The sequence below is a fragment of the Rhynchophorus ferrugineus genome, unplaced genomic scaffold, assembly GCF_030347505.1.
Source record: "Rhynchophorus ferrugineus isolate W39M unplaced genomic scaffold, kcgeb_rfMv2 rfM3, whole genome shotgun sequence".
NCBI classification, from domain to species: Eukaryota; Metazoa; Arthropoda; class Insecta; order Coleoptera; family Curculionidae; genus Rhynchophorus; species Rhynchophorus ferrugineus.
Window position 1 is genome coordinate 24,115,497 of NW_027472582.1, and position 20,572 is coordinate 24,136,068.

At 31.0% G+C, this 20,572-nt stretch overlaps 1 protein-coding gene across 14 annotated transcripts in view; it reads left to right on the top strand.

Annotated features, from left to right (window-relative positions):
- The window catches only part of LOC143192891 (maternal protein pumilio), a 434,284-nt gene that overhangs the window by 104,727 nt on the left and 308,985 nt on the right, over positions 1–20,572 (top strand). For 7 of the 14 annotated variants that reach the window (XM_076398672.1, XM_076398665.1, XM_076398671.1 and 4 more), the window contains one exon: positions 5,094–5,129. The exons of the other annotated variants lie outside the window; for them this stretch is intronic. In XM_076398672.1, coding sequence (XP_076254787.1) covers positions 5,094–5,129 — 36 coding nt within the window. The remainder of the gene's footprint in view (positions 1–5,093; positions 5,130–20,572) is intronic. 14 annotated transcript variants of the gene reach the window in all.

A 20,572-nucleotide genomic window follows, 5' to 3' on the forward strand; every position in this document is an offset into this window, starting at 1 on the left:
ATATTAGTTACCCTAAAGACTAAATACTTTTATCTATTCAATTATTTTTGATTCAATTGTTTTCTAACGTATATTTCTATTATATTTATGTTTGATACGTTTACTCTGTGTTTTAATGTAATTTTATTTAATACAGTTTCTCTTTTGTTTCATAAGTTTATGTTGTATTGTCTCCCGAGGACAATAGATTCGTCATTTGTCGGTTCCATTTTCTAATTTATAAAAAATAACATGTTTATATATCATCGATTAAACACATTTACTGTGAGAAATAGCAATAAAACGATGTGGAAGACAATAGTATAATGAATCTGATTTACTTAGATTTCGTTTTATTTCTATCAAATTAGATTTTCAATTTTCCATTAAAAAAACTTCTTTTAGTTTTGTATTTTTAAATGTTATTAAATAAAGTTTAGTATATTCTTCTTCTTTCGATTTATATATTTCTATAACTCGATTCGCCACTGGATGTTATAGAACTTAATCTTAATCTTAATCGGTTGAAGAACTAATTTTTAATGGCAATTATGGGACCTAGTAAGGATTCAATAAAGGAATTAACAGAATTATATAACGTAAAATGGTAGCGGGACTTTAGCCCCATCGTATACTACCATTCACGATGAAGTAGAGGTGTTTATTAGAAATGTTCTCTTCTCCTTTCCCTTAGAAGAGAAGTAGAACGATAGAGATAGAGAAAAAAAGAAACATGGACATTAAATAGTATAATTAATTATCACAAAAAGGATTTTCTATTGTAATTCAATTTATATATATTAAAGCAAAATTTCTGAATTTGGTTCTTGAAAATGATTAAGTAATCATGTAATCTTTAAAAAATTCTTATTGATTGATCCATTAGCAGGACAAGTTTGGTTGAGAAGCGCTAAATTATCGCCTGGTTTATGTGGTCAAATCTGGCATCCTGGGACTTATCGGGTACTTGTGTGAAATACGGTGCAATCACAGCGTTTCTGAATACTTTACGTTTTCACCATGACCTTCGTCACCTAGATTTTTTTTTTTCGAAGATTGTACCGTTTTGTTCAACATTTTCTTCCATATCTTCGTACCATCAATTATTCTTTTTAATCTTAAAAAAAGTGTTATTATGTTTCTTAATAATATAGTGATAGATATTTTTTTTAATAAAACGTCAATTTAATTTGCAAATGTGTTTGCTGCTGATAAGTCGACCGTATTAATGAAAATTTAATAAACCTAACCTAAATTGATGGTTATATCAGTTTTGTTGGGAACGGAATATGGAACAATCGTCCACAAAGGACGAGGTAAAATTAGATCTTTAGGGTCTGATTGGAATTAGTATTGGAATAAATTCGCCACATTCTGATGAATTGGATTAACTTTGCCTTTATTGTTTCTCCATTATGAAACCGCCATGTATTGTTTCAATTTCTATTTAAGATTTACCTTAATTATGGATATACATTTGGAGGTATTATTACATAAAGCACTTAACTATAATTTGTTTTTGCAATATTTATTTTATCGCTGTTAAACTACATCCCATCTTGTGTATCACATATAAAGTTAGTATTATTGATGCAGTTTTAGTTTCACAAACAAAAGATATACATGAGGTTATATTTACTTATTAGGAATACCGAATGTTGATTCATGACATTTGCCTCGTTTTTGCTTTTGAATTCGGTCATTATTATACAGTATATATAACACATCAAGCACCGATATTTTACTATTGTTCTCTTCTTCTATTAATATTGCAACATAATCAATAATTCGACTAATTGGTAGTTTTATTCTAGCCACAAAACATAGCTCGCTGTTGTTTCTTGCTTAATAATAATTTTTGTTATTAGATTGTTGGGAAAGTCTTGAATCTTGGAGTTTTACAACTTGTGTCATGGTCTTTTTAATAATATTTTTCTCTAGATCTCTATGATAGTCGCAGTTTCGACGAATTAGTGTATTCTAATCTAAATATCTGAATTATTACGCTAGATTCTAGATCATCGTCAGATGGGGTGTCTACGGAAGGTGTGAAATTATTTGGGTATAAGGAATTGCTTCAGTATTTTTTATTGGATGGATATACCCTAATGTTTCTCAAGTATCCCATATTATTATTTCTACCTGATGATCGGAAAAACCCTTTAATTTTCAGTCACAATTCAATCAATTAAAGCAGTACTTTGAACGAAAGTATCGATCAAAGCTGTTCTGACCTGAAAAACCTCCTTTGAAGAGCACGGTCCATGGTCATTTTTGTGCTGGCCGTTGAACTTTGCCTCTAAAAGGTAGAATATTTCATCCAAAAGTAGTAAAATATTCGGTAGTATTCTAGTATCTTACATGTGGGTAACTATTGTTATGCTAATATATTTTAGCTTTTGTCGTTAGAATATGTACTTTTGCAATGAACGGAATTCAACCTCTTTACCAATGGAACTAATAATATTTTGTACCTGAAGAAAACATTAAATTGATAGTTTTATTTAAAAATTTTGATGTAACTACAAAAGTATTAATTTACCGTATGAAGTTCTTCAATGTTTACAGAGGAAGTCGCTATTAATAGTTTCCTCCAGTTTGCCTTTAAGGATCTGCGAAATAGCACTGTTTGTACCCAAATTTTCCAGGCATCTCTCCACTAAATGGTTTTCCCAATTTTAGTAGTTCCATATTCCAGTAGTCTACACCTCAAAAACTGAGCTACTGCAATCCACTTTTGTGCCTTAAACTGTCATGTATGTGCCAGAAATACATAGTTTAGGGTTTTCAAAGCTTGAATGTTTCGTTTAATATCATATATTGATTTTACTTCGACAGCCTAATTTACTTAATCATCTGCAAATTTGACATTCCAGTTAGTTGACTCGTTTAGTTTATATCCTTCAAATTTTAACATTGTTGGGAGTCATCATAATTGATACTGGCTTGGTGGCACAATGGCAAGGCGGCAGTATTGCAATAGTCGCGAGTTGGAATTGCGGAGGACATCAATATACTTTATGGTTGTCATTCTATTGTTGAGAATAACGGATCACGCTAGTAACCAGTCTGAGCAAGACGGGATATCTTCTGGGATCAGTAGGCTTAATGTCGGGAGTCGCAGTTCAGAGCCCAATTTAAACAATAGGTTCAGTCCAGATAAACCCTGGTTAGTAGAAATGAAGTTTTAAAATATGACAAAATAAAATAACTGGTCAATATTTTAATAAAGTTTTGATAAGGTGAACACACTCTCACTCTCAACTGTAATCAACTTAATAAAATAACAATATTTCGCAAATCCACAAACAATAGGTTCAAACTGAAATAAGCCTGAGTAATTGTGATATAATTGGGTGGATAAAAAAAATTGCATTTTGCGTATAATGTTGAGTTATACTTTCACTTAAATTGTTTCCAGAGTAATTTGCAGTGACTTGTATAACCTGGGCGCCGTCCATTATATATCGCGACATAATAAAGCTCAGCTTGTAACGTCATATTATCTTCAGTTAATATACCGTTTTCATTAAATTAATATTTCCATTTTGATCAAGTTTTTCATTAAGCGTTATTGACCCACATGATTTCACGCGGCGACTAAATGGGGCGTAGTCTGCGCTGCAGGTAATATCTGCCAGTCGTTCTCTCTCTTTCTCTTTCGTCGGGATGCGGTAAATAAAGAAAAGATAAAGGACCGCACAAAAGATGCTGAAATTAAGCAATTTTTCATGGAATTCACTTTATGTTTACGGCAAAAAGCTGTTTTTGCAGAGGATTATTTCTGGTAATTTACCGGTACGAGGAAGAAATGATTTCTAACTGATATTAGGTGGTTCGTGGGGTGTTAATTTAAAATCTTTGCTTCATTTTTATTAATTAAAATATAAATAGATGTTCTTGTGAAGAAAAAGAATGGATTAACAATAAATTTTACGTTATCACTTTTTTTTATTTATATCATTACAGCCATAATGTAGATAAATTACTTTGGTCATCAACGGTTCATGGTTGTTCGTTATTTCGAAAAATCCCGCTATTTCATTTTGTCATTGTTGGTCATTAATAAAGTATTTGTCTTTACAAATAACGTTTTTTCGGTGTTAAAGTATAATATTAATAGTTACTAGTGATCTCCCTGTGTTCGAAATTCGACTACAATTTATTAAGTTAATCATGTTTCTCTTGTAATAGAGTTAAAGGACTGATTTAATGATATGTTACTAAAACTTGCTTTCACAGTGTTATAATAAAAATAATAGTTATTAAAATAATAATTGTTTGTATCTTAAAACATATTAAAATATATTATATGCAAATTATCTCATGAACTAACACTCACTAGCCTTTTTTAAATGGTATTTAATGAAATCTAGTTTCCATTAAGTTTCAATAATTAACAAAGTATTAATAAGTTTAAATTGAGCCACCACTGAGCATTATAACAAAGTATCATAAGTAAGATTATTTTAAGAACTTCAGTTTTAAGAACAACTTATAAAGATAAATGTGGAATAATAAATAATACATGTTTGTATATTAAATCAGAGAGTATATGTATAAAACAATTCAAAGCTTAGGCCTATTAAGTAAATAATCAAAGTAATTGATAAGTTCAAACAATAAAATGTCATATAGTCACATATCTTATAACATTAATCATTAAATGCCTTAATATTTATCAATGCTTTAACATGTTTACAAATTTACTGTTAATTTTTTAATTTAACTGCTGCATATTTTCGTTACTTTATTCATATAGTCCATATTATTTTATCCATATTTTTCACCAATACCAAATCCACTGTGTATCGCTGTTTTAAAAAATGTCCTTAATTAGTTAGTATTATCCAGATATCATAAGTATGCTATGTTTTTCTATAAACAAGAGTGATATTTTCAGTATTATAAGGAGTAAACAGGTGGAAGATTGCTTGCTTGCTCAATTTTGTAATTGATTTGAACTTAATAATTAAATTTATAGAACTAGTGAACAAATAATAAGTAATTGGTACTCTTGATCATAATTATTTGTTATATTTAACATTATTAGATATAACATAGATAGTGCTGTATCATTAATACCCTAATATTTATTTTCCTTTTATTTTCAGGTAAGGATCTACTCTGAGCCACGAATGACAGAAAGTGTGAGTACATAAAATTAGTTAATATATATTTATTAATATAAACTGTTATGCACGCTACACTAAACTAAACTTACTTTGTAAAAAAACATTATTACTAAATTGCTTTATATATTCCAACTATTAATATTTATATGGCGGAGGGAGCAAATATATTGATGAATAATATTCTTTTTTATTATAAAATATAAATCATTATATTTTTTAATCGCACGCAGGCGATAATATTATATATGGCAGAACCTGTTTATAAACTTTGAGATTGGTCGATTATGAATGATTTATTACAAGTATAGTTATTACATTATGTCACATGAAAGGTCGATGTTTTTAAATAGATATAATGGATCTTTAATAGGCTCCATTAAGATATATAAGTTTCTATAACTTTAAAACCAATATTTGTTTTATATTAGTTTGTGTAATTCATACTCGACATGCGGTATTTTTTAAACTTATCAAACAAACGGAAAATTGCATGACGAGGGTAACTAGGTTGGATAAAGTTTAGGAAACTATATAGAGTTAATGTTATCATGCTCAAGTCTTAATCTAGTAACATACATATTCATAATATTATTTGTCTATCCTTCTCACGACAACAAGATGACGATATTCAAACTCACTTTTGAGATGATTTAGATTTTGTCTTATAATGTTATATATTTGTGATCTTTTAATTCTCAAAGAGATAGATCTTCACTTATCAATGTATTGTAAGTATTCTTTTTTGTTTTAATAAGTTTTTGTTTTATTTCAATTTTATTTTAAGAAAGTAAAATTTGGGACAATCGTGTTTTTGTAATGTAACCTAGTAATAGTGCTTCTGAAAATCGCTTCTTATATATTGAATCTGAATTGGATAAATATCAAAGTAATTCAGAGATAACAAAAATTGATATTATGTCTAATACATCATATTCGGAGCTTAGGGAGAGTGTCTATTTCTAAACCAATCAGCTGCTGTTGGTGCTGCAGGATTTTGAATATAAATTTCGCCATAGTTGGCGATCGGCCGCAACCGTTCTGACCTCGAACACTGCTAGTCTCCTGTTTTCAGCTCGTTTTCTACCTTTGTTTTCTACGTTTTCTACTACGTTTGTTCACCTTACATTCGACAAGTAATCTGCGTCTCTGGATTTGTTCTTCAACTGTACACTGATTGTCGTATCTTAAACAGATGGCTACATGATATTTCTAATAAACACATTTCTGACAATATGTATTAAATCTTTTAAATTGAACATTGAACAAAACATACTTTGGGTTTGTCGAGAGCATTTTTTACAACATTAACTGGAAATATTTACTTCACCCTGACTTACATCGCATATCCTATCAACTCAGTACTGTAAATCTTATGAAGAATTTTAAAAATTAGTATATAATGGGTTTGCTTCGAGGGATATTCAACTTTTTCATTAATTTATGAATCTGTTGCTCTGAATATGTATAATGTATAATTCAACAAGGAACAGTCGTCCCAGACAAGAAAATATTATATCTGTCCTTTTCATTACTACTTTTTATCAATCTTGTTTTTTTTTGTAATTCTAGTTTTAAATCACAATTTAGTCTAATATATTATCAATGTATTTTTTATTCTCAAGTACAAACAGCATGAATAGTTTTTCCGATATTGTTTTTTTATTTATCTTTATGTCATAGTTCTGCCTTTTGAGTATTGATGTGAAGGGTTGTCATGTGATCATTGTCATGCACACTTTGCCTTCTTATTATCCAGACTTAAATAAAGTCTTCTGTTAAATTGAATTTTGAATGCTTCAATAGAAGTTTAGACGGCTAACGTCTTATTTTTATATCTAATATTAACATCTCTTGAAGATTCGAAATTAAAGTACTGTCCAGTATATTACGTAGTGTTGTTCTAAATGTAGTATATGATTTATTAATTTGCTAACCCTCGATATATATGTTGGAATTTATATTGATTACCTAATTAGATAAAACGTGCCCGTCAAAAACCTTTTTCCATCCGATCCATAACTGTAAAATCCTTCGCGGATCTTTGAGCTGGTGCGTTGTTGACTGCGACATCCCCTTCGACGTGGATTGCGTTCGGTAGGCCAAAGACCCGTGGGGGTCGTGACCCGCCTATAGCGCACCAGAGTCCGCTCGTGATGCGGCAGATGTTGCGGCTGGGATGTGGCGGCCGATGCAGACGGTAGTAGCACAACGGATCTTCCCCCCTCTTTACTGCTAAATTCCCGTCTCTCGTTTTCTTGCGCTTTCAATATATTGCGCTATATATATATATATATATATATATATATATATAGCGGTGAAGAAAGGGGTAGTAAAAATGAAGACGAAACCGGCAAAGGTAATTTTTAGTAGGGCTTTTGAGAAAGCCGGGCGGAGTATTGGAGAAGGTTCCGGAGGAATTCGATTAACTTAGGTTGGAATAAAAGGAAACAAATGTTATTGGAGTCTCGGTATTCCAAAAGCCTGTTTGTTTTAGTTTAAATTGAGGGAAGTGTTCTTACTTTTATTAAATTTTAGTACTGGAAATAGAATATTATTCGTTATGTAGTAGTAATAGGATTGCGAAGACATTTTGATGAATTTATAATAGATAATATAATTTAAACTGTTAAAGCTCCGTTGTTAGTTTTTATGTCAATGCGATTTATTATTTTGGTGGTATATATTAAGGCCGTGAATTTTAATGAATTTACAATATATATGCCATATATTGTTAGATAGCGGCATCCTTACATATTGCCATACATCCAAGTGGCTTTATATATATTTACATCGGACATTTCTGTATCTATATTTATGGCATAGCTTCGTCATAGTTTATTATGTTAAGAAATAAACATTACATGTTTTAACAATGACAGCATTGTGCTATATATGGAATTATTGTGACAGCATAATATTCGATTGGAAATTTTATGTTTTTTACTTCCTGATATCGACTTTTCAAAATTTCCTTTCAAGCCTGCGACTATGCCGATATACATTATTTATAATTGTTATTGTGTAAATGTAATCATTGAATAGGTAACTTTGTTTCTTAAAATACATTCAGCCAAGCTGTCATTTTTTAAAACATATTTTTCGTAACTATTTGTTTGTGCTTTCTAAAGATACTTCAACTTCAGCAATCTCTCATCCAATCATCTACCTATTTTCGAAACTGTGTACCAGTCGCATCGATCTAAAGATGTACTAATCAGAAGGCGCTGTTGAGTAGGCTGGGTGCTGCAGAACTTAACTTAACTTTGATAGTTCTAGTTCGATTTTCGTCCAATAAATCTTGCATTTCATTGTCTTCGAATTTTTTTATACCTTCAAGCCTTTTCATACATTTTTTATATTATATTTTTGAAACCAAAAGCAACAACTGGAGTATGACGAAGCAGCATTGTTTCAGCAGAGTTTCTAAAGGGGTTTTATGGATCGAAAAGGCAATTTTAGACTTTCCATTATTAGCGTATATATAGAGAATAACTTTAAAATACCAGAGATGTTTTTGTCGGGAAATGATAAATCCATCGAATTTAACAATTAGGTTAAGGGTTTATTTTTATTTTTATTTAACCGTTATTTAAGAGGAGATAATATAATACTACAGTAAATTATCTCAGTCAGTAGATGAACGTATCTCCTTCATATTAAAAATTTCTACTTCCTTTGTGCTATAAAATTCTTGTAATAAAATGTAATATTATAATAAAGACCCGTAGTTTCATAGATAATGTATTTATATATTCATATTATTCTCTGATCGACTTTTAAGCTAAAACTCGTGCATATATTTGCTCAACGTATTTCTGTAAAATTCAATTTCTAAGAAGATTTTCACGTCTCCCATCTCCTGTACCAGACAACGAAATTAGGGTACAAATTGAATCTACCTTGTGATTGAGTATTTGATCGAAATTAGAATAATTCGAAATCTACGAGACTAAATATCTTCGTTATATCGCTGTCGATATTCAGATAGACTTATTTTTAGGATTTCATACGTCTCTCCGATGTTCATTCATTTTCGTCAATAGCTTTTTGAATTTCGCGTTTGACCCTTTCATAACACTTGGTGTTAAACGTCGCCATGACGGACATCATTAGATTGTAATTAGTTTGAGTTTTTCATTTCTAAACATTAAACATAATTAATCTTGGGTGACAAAGTTCTATCTTACAATTAATTTACAATGTATAAAAATAAGCTTTTTCTTTCCGTACCAAATTGAAAAAATTGTTATATTTTAGAGTCTCCTTTTTATCAATTGGAATTTATCTGAACTGGATCTATTATTTAACGTGAGTCCCGAACCACGGCCCTCGGCATTAAACTTACCGACTGGCGAGTAAGCAACATAGAGTAGGGGTGTCAGCCACTGAGAATAATATCGATATATTTTCGGCATCCTCTTTATTAATAATATAATTAATATAACTTATCCACACATGTCTGACACATAGATGGCAATACTAGAATTAAATCTATATGATTTTTACTTAGCCCTAACTCTCAAAAGATGCCTGTATAAATTTGACATCTGTCGGATCATTAGTTTGTGAATTATAGCAATTTGAGTGAAGCCACTTTTGTTATTGTTAATAAAATGGATAAAAAGGAATTTCGCGTGTTGATAAACTATTGCTTTTTAAAGGGAAAAAATACAGTTGAAGCAAAAACTTGGCTTGATGCCGAGTTTGTTTCAAATTCAAATTGAAATTGAATGAAATAACAGACACTCTAAAGGTATCAACTGAACGTGTACGTCATATCATTCACGAATATTTGGGTATGATAAAGCTCTGTGCAAAGTGGGTGCCAAGCGAGCTCATTTTTGACCAAGAACGACGAGTTGATGATTCTGAGTAGTGTTTGAAGATGATCAAGCGTAATAAATCCTAGTTTTTGAGTCGATATGTGACAATGGATGAAGCATGGCTCCATCATTTCACTCCGAAGTCCAATCGACAGTGGACTGCACACGATGAACCGGCTCCAAAACGTGGGAAAACGCAACAGTCGACTGGCAAGGTTATGGCGTCTGTATTTTGGGATGCGCATAGAATAATTTTCATTGACTACCTTGAAAAAGGAAGGACCATCAACAACGACTGCTACATAGCGTTTGAAGGACGAAATCGCCGATAAACGGTCGCATTTGAAGAAAAAGAAAGTACTGCTTCACCAAGATAATGCACCGTGTCACAAATCAGTGAAAACGATGGCAAAAATCCTTGAATTGGGCTTCGAATTGCTTCCTCATCCACCGTATTCTCCAGATCTGCCCCCGAGCGACTATTTCCTGTTCTCAGATCTCAAAAGAATGCTCGTTGGGAAGAAATTTTCGTCGAATGAAGAGATGATCGTCGAAACTGAGGCCTATTTTGAAGCAAAGGAGAAATGTACTACAAAAATGGTATGGAAAAGTTTGAGGGTCGCTATAATTATAAATAAAATAAAAAAATGTGTCTTACTATGGTAGGCCTGGAACTTTCCAGAAAACAAATTTTATCAAAAAGTTGGAAGGCCGCTATATTCGGTGTATCACCCTTGAAGGGAATTATGTTGAATAAAAAAGACCAATTTAGCCAAAAAATATGTTTTACTATTGTAGGCCGGGAACTTTTCAATTGACTTGTTATTTTGCTTTCTAGCAGCTTATTGATCTAATATTTTTAGTATTTAAAACCAAATTACACTATTTTAATTATATACATTTTATGACTAACTTTAATTAATGGTTTGATTTTTTTAGGACTGCTTTGTAGTAAAGGCCAAGGAAATATTAAATTATACAGTAAAATTAAGAATAAATTGTTTTATCATTGATATTAAATTAATTGTAATAGAATGAAATGTAAGTCCCTGTTTTGTATAATTATTTGCTATTAATGTATAATAAGTATTATGTATTCTAATGGGAAACCAGAGAGTAGTATTGTTAAATTAATTTAAAATGTTTATTGAAAGTTTTAATAAGCCAATAATTTTTATTGTTTATTTTAAGAATCAATTAAGCATGTCTTAACATTAATTAGCATGAACAAAAATGTAATTCATAAAATAATACATAATAATAAATAATACTTTGTTGATGCTTTACTGAGAGTTTGTTTTGTTAAGTTTTTATCGGATCATTACGATTATGAATGTTTTGGGAGTCCATATTTTAATTATATTCTATAATAGAATGTTAAATACTTAATTTTTAAAGGTGATTATATTTATGTTATTGCTAAATTATTAATTCAAATTAAGCAATACAACTCAAATAATAAAATTAAGTGTTTCTAACAATCTTTATAATCGGGAAAACCAGGTCTTCACAAAGAGTCTCAAGTTTTGACAACTTTATTGAATGATTCTGACGTCAAGTTATTCAATAAAGCTGTTTTAGTTAAATTTAATTTTATTATAACTTAACCTATATATGATAATATGGGACCACATTGAACATCTACTTTTTATTCATTTTATTGTTTAATTATTTGTGCCAAAATATTCGTTAAATAAACCGGGGTGTTTTCACCAGATTGAAAATTCAATTGACCATCGGGTTTCTATGGACTGGTCGTTGGGAAGAGACTAATCGGGAATTCGCCGGTCTGTCGACCGTTAATTTTCCAGATGGATGACGAGAACGGTGCAGATCCGGTCGAACTTCAATGACTTTTTTTTCTTTTTTTTTTGCCGTCTGCAATTCCAAGTGAGGACAGATGATTTCGGATTGCTGACGGCTGCCGGCGGATATCCTATGCAAATTGATTATATATCATTTCATTATAATAGTCGGGTTTTATATCTTCAATCAGATTTGTTAATCGTATGAGGTCGACTGTCTTTACTCAATGAAATAGGAATTCAATTTGCAGAGTAAATTGAAATATCTTTTTTTGCTCTCATACTTATGTATTTGTCATCAATTTAACTTAATCAGTCTCAATTTAATGTATTCGGATATACCAATAAGATCGTAGAGCACCATCTATTTGTCAACAGTGTAATTAATAAATCGACAACGTTTTAACCTTTAATTTTTATAGTATTTCAAATACAATCAAAATTTCATGATTAAATCAAAAGTGTTGTATTCACCAATGATGACACGAATCATATTTTAGTTCAGAAAGGATTAAAGAGATTTGATCACTTGGTTGCTTAGTATTGCAGGATGAAATGGCCATGTCAATAAAATAACTACTTGAATTATATCAAACATTCAAAAAGGCTCCTTTTGATCTTATCTATTTAGTTATTGCGAACCACGAAAAACAGCTAGAAGATGTAAGTGCTATTACTCTGCTTTTTGCTCGTTAATCTTCTTGAGTCTTATGAATTAGCTGAAGATGTGGACAAGTTCGATCACACTATGAGAAATGAAGTTTGCATAACAAAAATCTCGGTTTTCTGTAAATGTACTTGAATAAGATTCGCAATCGTCTCTTAAAAAATTCGTTTTAGTACTCGGCCTAAAGGTTAGGGAGGTGACAACAAATATGTCAAGGACTGGGTAACATAACAGGTCAATTGAAAAGTTCGGCGGCCTGCCACATAGATGGCGCTACTAAAATTAAATCCATATGTTTTTTAGTTAGCCTTAACCATCAAAAGATGCGTATATAAATTTGACAGCTGTCTGAACATTAGATTGTGAATTATAGCATTTTGAGTGAAGCAACTTTTGTTATTGTGAAAAAAATGGATAAAAAGGAATTTCGCGTTTTGATAAAATATTGCTTTTTCAAGGAAAAAAATACAGTTGAAGCAAAAACTTGGCTTGATGCCGAGTTTCCGGACACTGCCCCAGTAAAATCAACCATCAAGGATTGGTATGCTAAGTTTAGACGTGGTGAAATGAACACCAAAGACGGTGAACGCAGTGTCCACTGTCCAGGGCCAAAAGAGGTTGTTGCCGACGAAAACATTTAAAAAATCCACAAAATGATTCTGAATGACCGTAATGAAGTAGCAGACACTCTAAAGATATCAACTGAACGTGTACATCATATCATTCGATATGATAAACCCGAGTTTTTGCGTCGATATTTGACAAAGAATGAAACATGGCTCCATCATTTCACTCCGAAGTCCAATCAATAGTCATCCGAGTGGACTGCACACGATGAAGCCACTCCAAAGCGTGGGAAAACGCAGCAGTCGGCTGGCAAGGTTATGGCGTCTGTATTTTGGGATGCGCATGGAATAATTTTCATTAACTACCCTGAAAAAGGAAGGACCATCAACAGCGACTATTACATAGCATTATTGGACCATTTGAAGAACGAAATCGCCGAAAAACGGCCGCATTTGAAGAAAAAAAATGCTGCTTCACCTAGACAATGCACCGTGTCACAAGTCAGTAAAAACGATGGCAAAAATCCATGAATTGGGCTTCTAATTGCTTCCTCATCCACCGTATTCTCCAGACCTGGCCCCAGCGACTATTTCCTGTTCTCAGATCTCAAAAGAATGCGCATTGGGAAGAATATCATACGTATTCACAAGGTAAATTCGATACTAAATCCAAATCAGCAGTCCGTTTTTTAAAACTGCTTCTAGTTTTTGAAATATTCAACACATTAACGGTCATTTATTGAATTAAAAACTATAGGTCAGAAATAAACAGAAGTTGAATTGAGTCTTTTATACTGCTTGGTATCTGTTTCTTGCGTTAGGGTCAAACAGTAATCGTTCTTGCCTTCCTCCCAAAATCCTTTCGATTTTCGCTATATCTTGGTGTAGTCGCCCTTAGTTTTGTGGGAAAAAATGTGTGTGCAAAAAATGTATTTTGAGAGACAGTCTTGTGGCAATCTGATTATTTGTGGTTATCGAGAAAATTGTGAACAACACCTTAAAAAGGTGCCCATGTTGTTGCTTCATCAGGTATTAAACATTTTACATATATTTCTACCGACAAATGTTCTTTCTTTGATCTTTGCTTATCACAGTTTTGCAAATAATAACTTCCGATCCTATAATAAGCCAATCTTTCTTCTTAAACAATCACAAACATAAATTTACGACCATGCCCCAGCAGGCTTCGAACCCGCGGCTATCGCAACAGTAGGAGGACTGTCCCATCGCCTTTACCACTGCACCACCAAGCCGGCTTATAATGTTATTTAATGCGAACTTTATATACGGCATTAAAGGGACTAAATTTCCTAAAAAGGCCATATTTGTGAAAGGAAAACTGTTGAATTTTAAGGCTTTATCTCTTAGACTATCATTGTGAAAAATTGTGAAATAATTTCTGATCACGAATGCTATTGAACAACTAGTGCGTTCACTTGATATGACTTCCGTTGGTTTTTTTTCTCTTTCCAAGACGGTTGGTTTTTTTTTCTCTTTCCAAAATTTCCGTTTTTATTTGATAGAAGAAGATAAAAGAGAATTTGTGAAAAACTGAAGTTTATTCACTAATATGTGCTTAAAAATGTTTTAACAATTGGATTATTCCTTTAAATAATTTCTTCTTCTAACGAAATTCGTGATTTATGTGATATTCGAAACAGGATAATGATTTTTCATCGACTTTTATATCGTGAAGATTTACAATTTCGGGACGATTGATTTCGTGAGGAGAAAGACGGAATTTTAGCGAATATGCAAATTGGAAAAATGTTCCCATCGGAGTAAAACGGAACGCCTCACGTTTGCCTTATATTAGGTTTTCTTTTTGATCCTCGTTTTTTCTTAAAGTACGTTTTGAGACGGCTTGATACCTTCAATTGAAAGAAAGAAGGAAACTGTAATTAATCCGAAACTGAGAAATGTTTTAAGTTTTAATTTAATCTCGTTGTTGATTTAGGTTTTTTTTTGTAAAAATAACATTTTGTTTTTTTCTTTGTTCTCGATGCTACAAGTACTTTTACGAGCACAATTGTTGATGAATGCCTTATTTGATGTGGAAAAGAATTGTTGATTGTTTCGTGCAATTTTGCGAGGCAACCTGAGACTGAGCTAGAACCTTGTACTCTGATGTTATACTTTGACATCTACATAAGCTGTTAAACCTTTCGCTATATACGTGGCATAAAATATTCTCTGTTTGCTGATAACAGCAACGTATTTGCTATTTTTATTATTATTTTTCGTTTAACTGAATATAATTGTTGTACATAGCCATAAGTGGATAACAAATGGCATTTAATTTTGTTAGTCTTTTTTTAATAATACTGCGAGAAAACAAGCGAGATTAAACATATAACATTTGATTTTTCCTATTTTTCGAGAAAGTTACTCAAATAGAGAAAAATAAAATAGTATGAATAAGAGAATATAAAATAAGAGAAATATAAAGAAAATAAAAAGGGTAAAGTAAATTTCGATATTATTAGCGGATATATCGATATTTTTTTACCGATATTCGATATTTTTTTAAACATGCAATGTGAAAAATGAAATATACAACAAACCTATAAAATTAAGTTTTTGGGAGTTTAAAATCGCTATTTTTGCTGTTTGAAAAGAATATACAGATATATCTAAACCGAAATATCGATATTTATATTCTCCGATATATCAGTATTTTTCTCTGTGGCCGACATCCCTATCTTGGGGACTAATCAAACAACTACCGTAATAGGGACGATGAAATATATATTTGAAAGTTATTTGTCTTATTTTGACCCTCACAGATCCACTTACAGTATAAAAATCCTTCTACTATTTAGATCGCTCGGGAGGGACAACCGTTTGTACGGTATTAAATAAAACGATTTTACTTTTTAAACCTCATAGACATATTAAACCTCCCGAGTTTGAATAAATACTTTTAGCATGCATTTTGTTTTGTATTCATTTTGCTCGTGAAGGCGCAATGTTCTTATGAAGGAACATTACAAAAAACTGCCAAAAAATATTGAACAAAGAAAATTTAATAACATAATTTTTTCTCGAGAAAATGACAGTCTACTTCAGGGGTACTGATGAAAGAGTTAAAATTATATTTTAATATATAATAACAATACTGGTTCTTTTACAAGTACAAGTACAAGTACTTTTACGAGCACAATTGTTGATGAATGCCTCATTTGATGTGGAAAAGAATTGTTGATTGTTTCGTGCAATTTTGCGAGGCAACCTGAGACTGAGCTAGAACCTTGTACTCTGATGTTATACTTTGACATCTACATAAGCTGTTAAACCTTTCGCTATATACGTGGCATAAAATATTCTCTGTTTGCTGATAACAGCAACGTATTTGCCATTTTTATTATTATTTTTCGTTTAACTGAGTATAATTGTTGTACATAGCCATAAGTGGATAACAAATGGCATTTAATTTTGTTAGTCTTTTTTTAATAATACTGCGAGAAAACAAGCGAGATTAAACATATAACATTTGATTTTTCCTATTTTTCGAGAAAGTTACTCAAATAGAGAAAAATAAAATAGTATGAATAAGAGAATATAAAATAAGAGAAAAATAAAGAAAATAAAAAGGGTAAAGTAAATTTCGATATTATTAGCGGATATATCGATATTTTTTTACCGATATTCGATATTTTTTTAAACATGCAATGTGATAAATGAAATATACAACAAACCTATAAAATTAAGTTTTTGGGAGTTTAAAATCGCTATTTTTGCTGTTTGAAAAGAATATACAGATATATCTAAACCGAAATATCGATATTTATATTCTCCGATATATCAGTATTTTTCTCTGTGGCCGACATCCCTATCTTGGGGACTAATCAAACAACTACCGTAATAGGGACGATGAAATATATATTTGAAAGTTATTTGTCTTATTTTGACCCTCACAGATCCACTTACAGTATAAAAATCCTTCTACTATTTAGATCGCTCGGGAGGGACAACCGTTTGTACGGTATTAAATAAAACGATTTTACTTTTTAAACCTCATAGACATATTAAACCTCCCGAGTTTGAATAAATACTTTTAGCATGCATTTTGTTTTGTATTCATTTTGCTCGTGAAGGCGCAATGTTCTTATGAAGGAACATTACAAAAAACTGCCAAAAAATATTGAACAAAGAAAATTTAATAACATAATTTTTTCTCGAGAAAATGACAGTCTACTTCAGGGGTACTGATGAAAGAGTTAAAATTATATTTTAATATATAATAACAATACTGGTTCTTTTACAAGTACAAGTACAAGTACTTTTACGAGCACAATTGTTGATGAATGCCTCATTTGATGTGGAAAAGAATTGTTGATTGTTTCGTGCAATTTTGCGAGGCAACCTGAGACTGAGCTAGAACCTTGTACTCTGATGTTATACTTTGACATCTACATAAGCTGTTAAACCTTTCGCTATATACGTGGCATAAAATATTCTCTGTTTGCTGATAACAGCAACGTATTTGCCATTTTTATTATTATTTTTCGTTTAACTGAGTATAATTGTTGTACATAGCCATAAGTGGATAACAAATGGCATTTAATTTTGTTAGTCTTTTTTTAATAATACTGCGAGAAAACAAGCGAGATTAAACATATAACATTTGATTTTTCCTATTTTTCGAGAAAGTTACTCAAATAGAGAAAAATAAAATAGTATGAATAAGAGAATATAAAATAAGAGAAATATAAAGAAAATAAAAAGGGTAAAGTAAATTTCGATATTATTAGCGGATATATCGATATTTTTTTACCGATATTCGATATTTTTTTAAACATGCAATGTGAAAAATGAAATATACAACAAACCTATAAAATTAAGTTTTTGGGAGTTTAAAATCGCTATTTTTGCTGTTTGAAAAGAATATACAGATATATCTAAACAGAAATATCGATATTTATATTCTCCGATATATCAGTATTTTTCTCTGTGGCCGACATCCCTATCTTGGGGACTAATCAAACAACTACCGTAATAGGGACGATGAAATATATATTTGAAAGTTATTTGTCTTATTTTGACCCTCACAGATCCACTTACAGTATAAAAATCCTTCTACTATTTAGATCGCTCGGGAGGGACAACCGTTTGTACGGTATTAAATAAAACGATTTTACTTTTTAAACCTCATAGACATATTAAACCTCCCGAGTTTGAATAAATACTTTTAGCATGCATTTTGTTTTGTATTCATTTTGCTCGTGAAGGCGCAATTTTCTTATGAAGGAACATTACAAAAAACTGCCAAAAAATATTGAACAAAGAAAATTTAATAACAAAATTTTTTCTCGAGAAAATGACAGTCTACTTCAGGGGTACTGATGAAAGAGTTAAAATTATATTTTAATATATAATAACAATACTGGTTAGTACTGGTGAAAAACGTTTTAGTTATATATAATCGATCATTTTAATCCATATACCAGAGACCCACTATTTAATTTTACTCCACAACAACAATTAATCCCACGTGATAATCCTGATAGTGCTCTACGAAATGAACAAACATTCTGCTATTATTACAATTTGTTATATACAGACGCAAATACGTGTACAATTTATTACCGCTATTTCGAAGAAATAGCTAAACCCCAACTCTGATATGTCTCTAAGAGATATGTCTCTGAAAGCTTGACCAGTTCTCAATATTATTTTGTTTGTTGAAAACATAAATACTCATCGTGAGACAAGATTGAACCCACAGATTAAGTTACTTTCCACCATAATACGAGGTAGGAGGCCTCAACTACCACAGTCTCAGTCTCCGTCACCTGCCAACAACTTTTACCTGATATTTAAGCAAGTTCAGAAAAGGACCAATTGGCACTATCTTATGAATTTATCTGATAAAAAGGACAAAACGAGAAAAACTTTATTTAATGATTAACATACATTTGATATATACATATATTTAAAATGTCTCTATCGCTATTTTTTTTCATATGCCTGGGTTTTTTTACTCAAAAATAAATCTAATTTTACTGATATTTGGCATAACCTCATCTTATTAATTATAGAGTTCGTCATAAGAACATTCACGTGCTTGGCATGTTTTTCAAAAATATTCTAACGCCAAAACATCAATAAAAATGAGATTGTATATAGTGATAGATATTGCCTTGTTCCTTCTCTTATATTACTTTAAAAAAATTTTTTTGCTACAGTGTTTTAATAAATGTATATTTAGTAATATAATTGTTTATTAACGCTTCTGAAGTGGTGTCACCTTATATTACAATTGGTTATTCGATGGGTGAACATTTCCAAGGTTCTATTTACTTGCCTTGCGAACTTAATTACACTAGAACTTTCAAATAATACTAAATTGCTATTCTGCCCTAGCACTTGAACTGTTACTTAACTAAAATATTTCTCTCTCGAAATCGACTTTAGCTAAAAGCTTTCGCTCTTCTTGCGGTTTGCGTTATCGAAAAGTTAGATTGCTTCAGAATTTATAAACTGATTAAATGTATTCGCACATTCGAGATATAGCGCAATTAACAATGTTAATTTACAACTCTTTTTTTGGTTTGCCCAGCATGTCCGGTCCTTTTTAAAACTATCTTCGTTTCATTTTCATTAATGTTAAAATGTCATTGCATTACCCAATTTAGAAGGTCGCTGGCTGTTTCCTGATATAATTTTTGATGATTTTTTTTTGATTTGCTGATGTAATCCAATAATAGTAAGACGAGTACCATAGTATCCTCAAATTTTTTAATTATGTTAAAAACTTCAGTTCATTTTTACAAGCAGAATATCACAAAGATGGTGCTTGCGGACTATTGGCTCTCAAGCGCCCTTTATTATGCTTTCATTAATATATATTTTATTAGAGACATTTGAAATTAAAGCCACCTGTTTTCTATGGTTTACTTGAAATTACTTTTTCATCAATTTTATAGTAACGCGTTGCTTGAGTCTATATTTTTTCACAAAGCTCACAGAGCAAAATATTACAATATTTTAAACGTTCATTTTCTTTGCCTCATAGACTTATTTCATTGCTTAATCATAACTATAACAAAACGTTACTGTCCAATATTACGATAGTAAATTATGCTTGGATAGAGTGATTATCTGCCACTGTCAAGTGAAGGAAAAGTCATATAACAATTGTAATAGATGTTCTTAGACGTTCGAAGTGGAACTAATTAATTCATCAGTAGAGTAATGATCAGGAACAGCGTTAACGGTCATTATACTATACACGAATTGTGAATAATTTTATGGGTTCTTCACTTTGCTTTATAATCTAGTTAAGATCTCCGTTAACATAAGTGTATATTTCACATTTTTAACTGTTATTTTTTCAATTATGGTAGTTTGGCTTTAATTTCATTATTTTTAATATATCTATATAATGGAAGGAAATTGTCTATTATAAATTAAATGGAGTATAATTGAAGATTATGTGTGGAAGTTAGTAATGTAAATTAAACTTTGGTATAAGTATTTTTCGTTATAGAACTTTTGCGAATTTGCAATATCGATACTTTTGTAAATAGCTAGTATTGGATATGATCGAAATAATAGATTTTGCCGTATGAAGGGTTGTATTACATGTTATGTT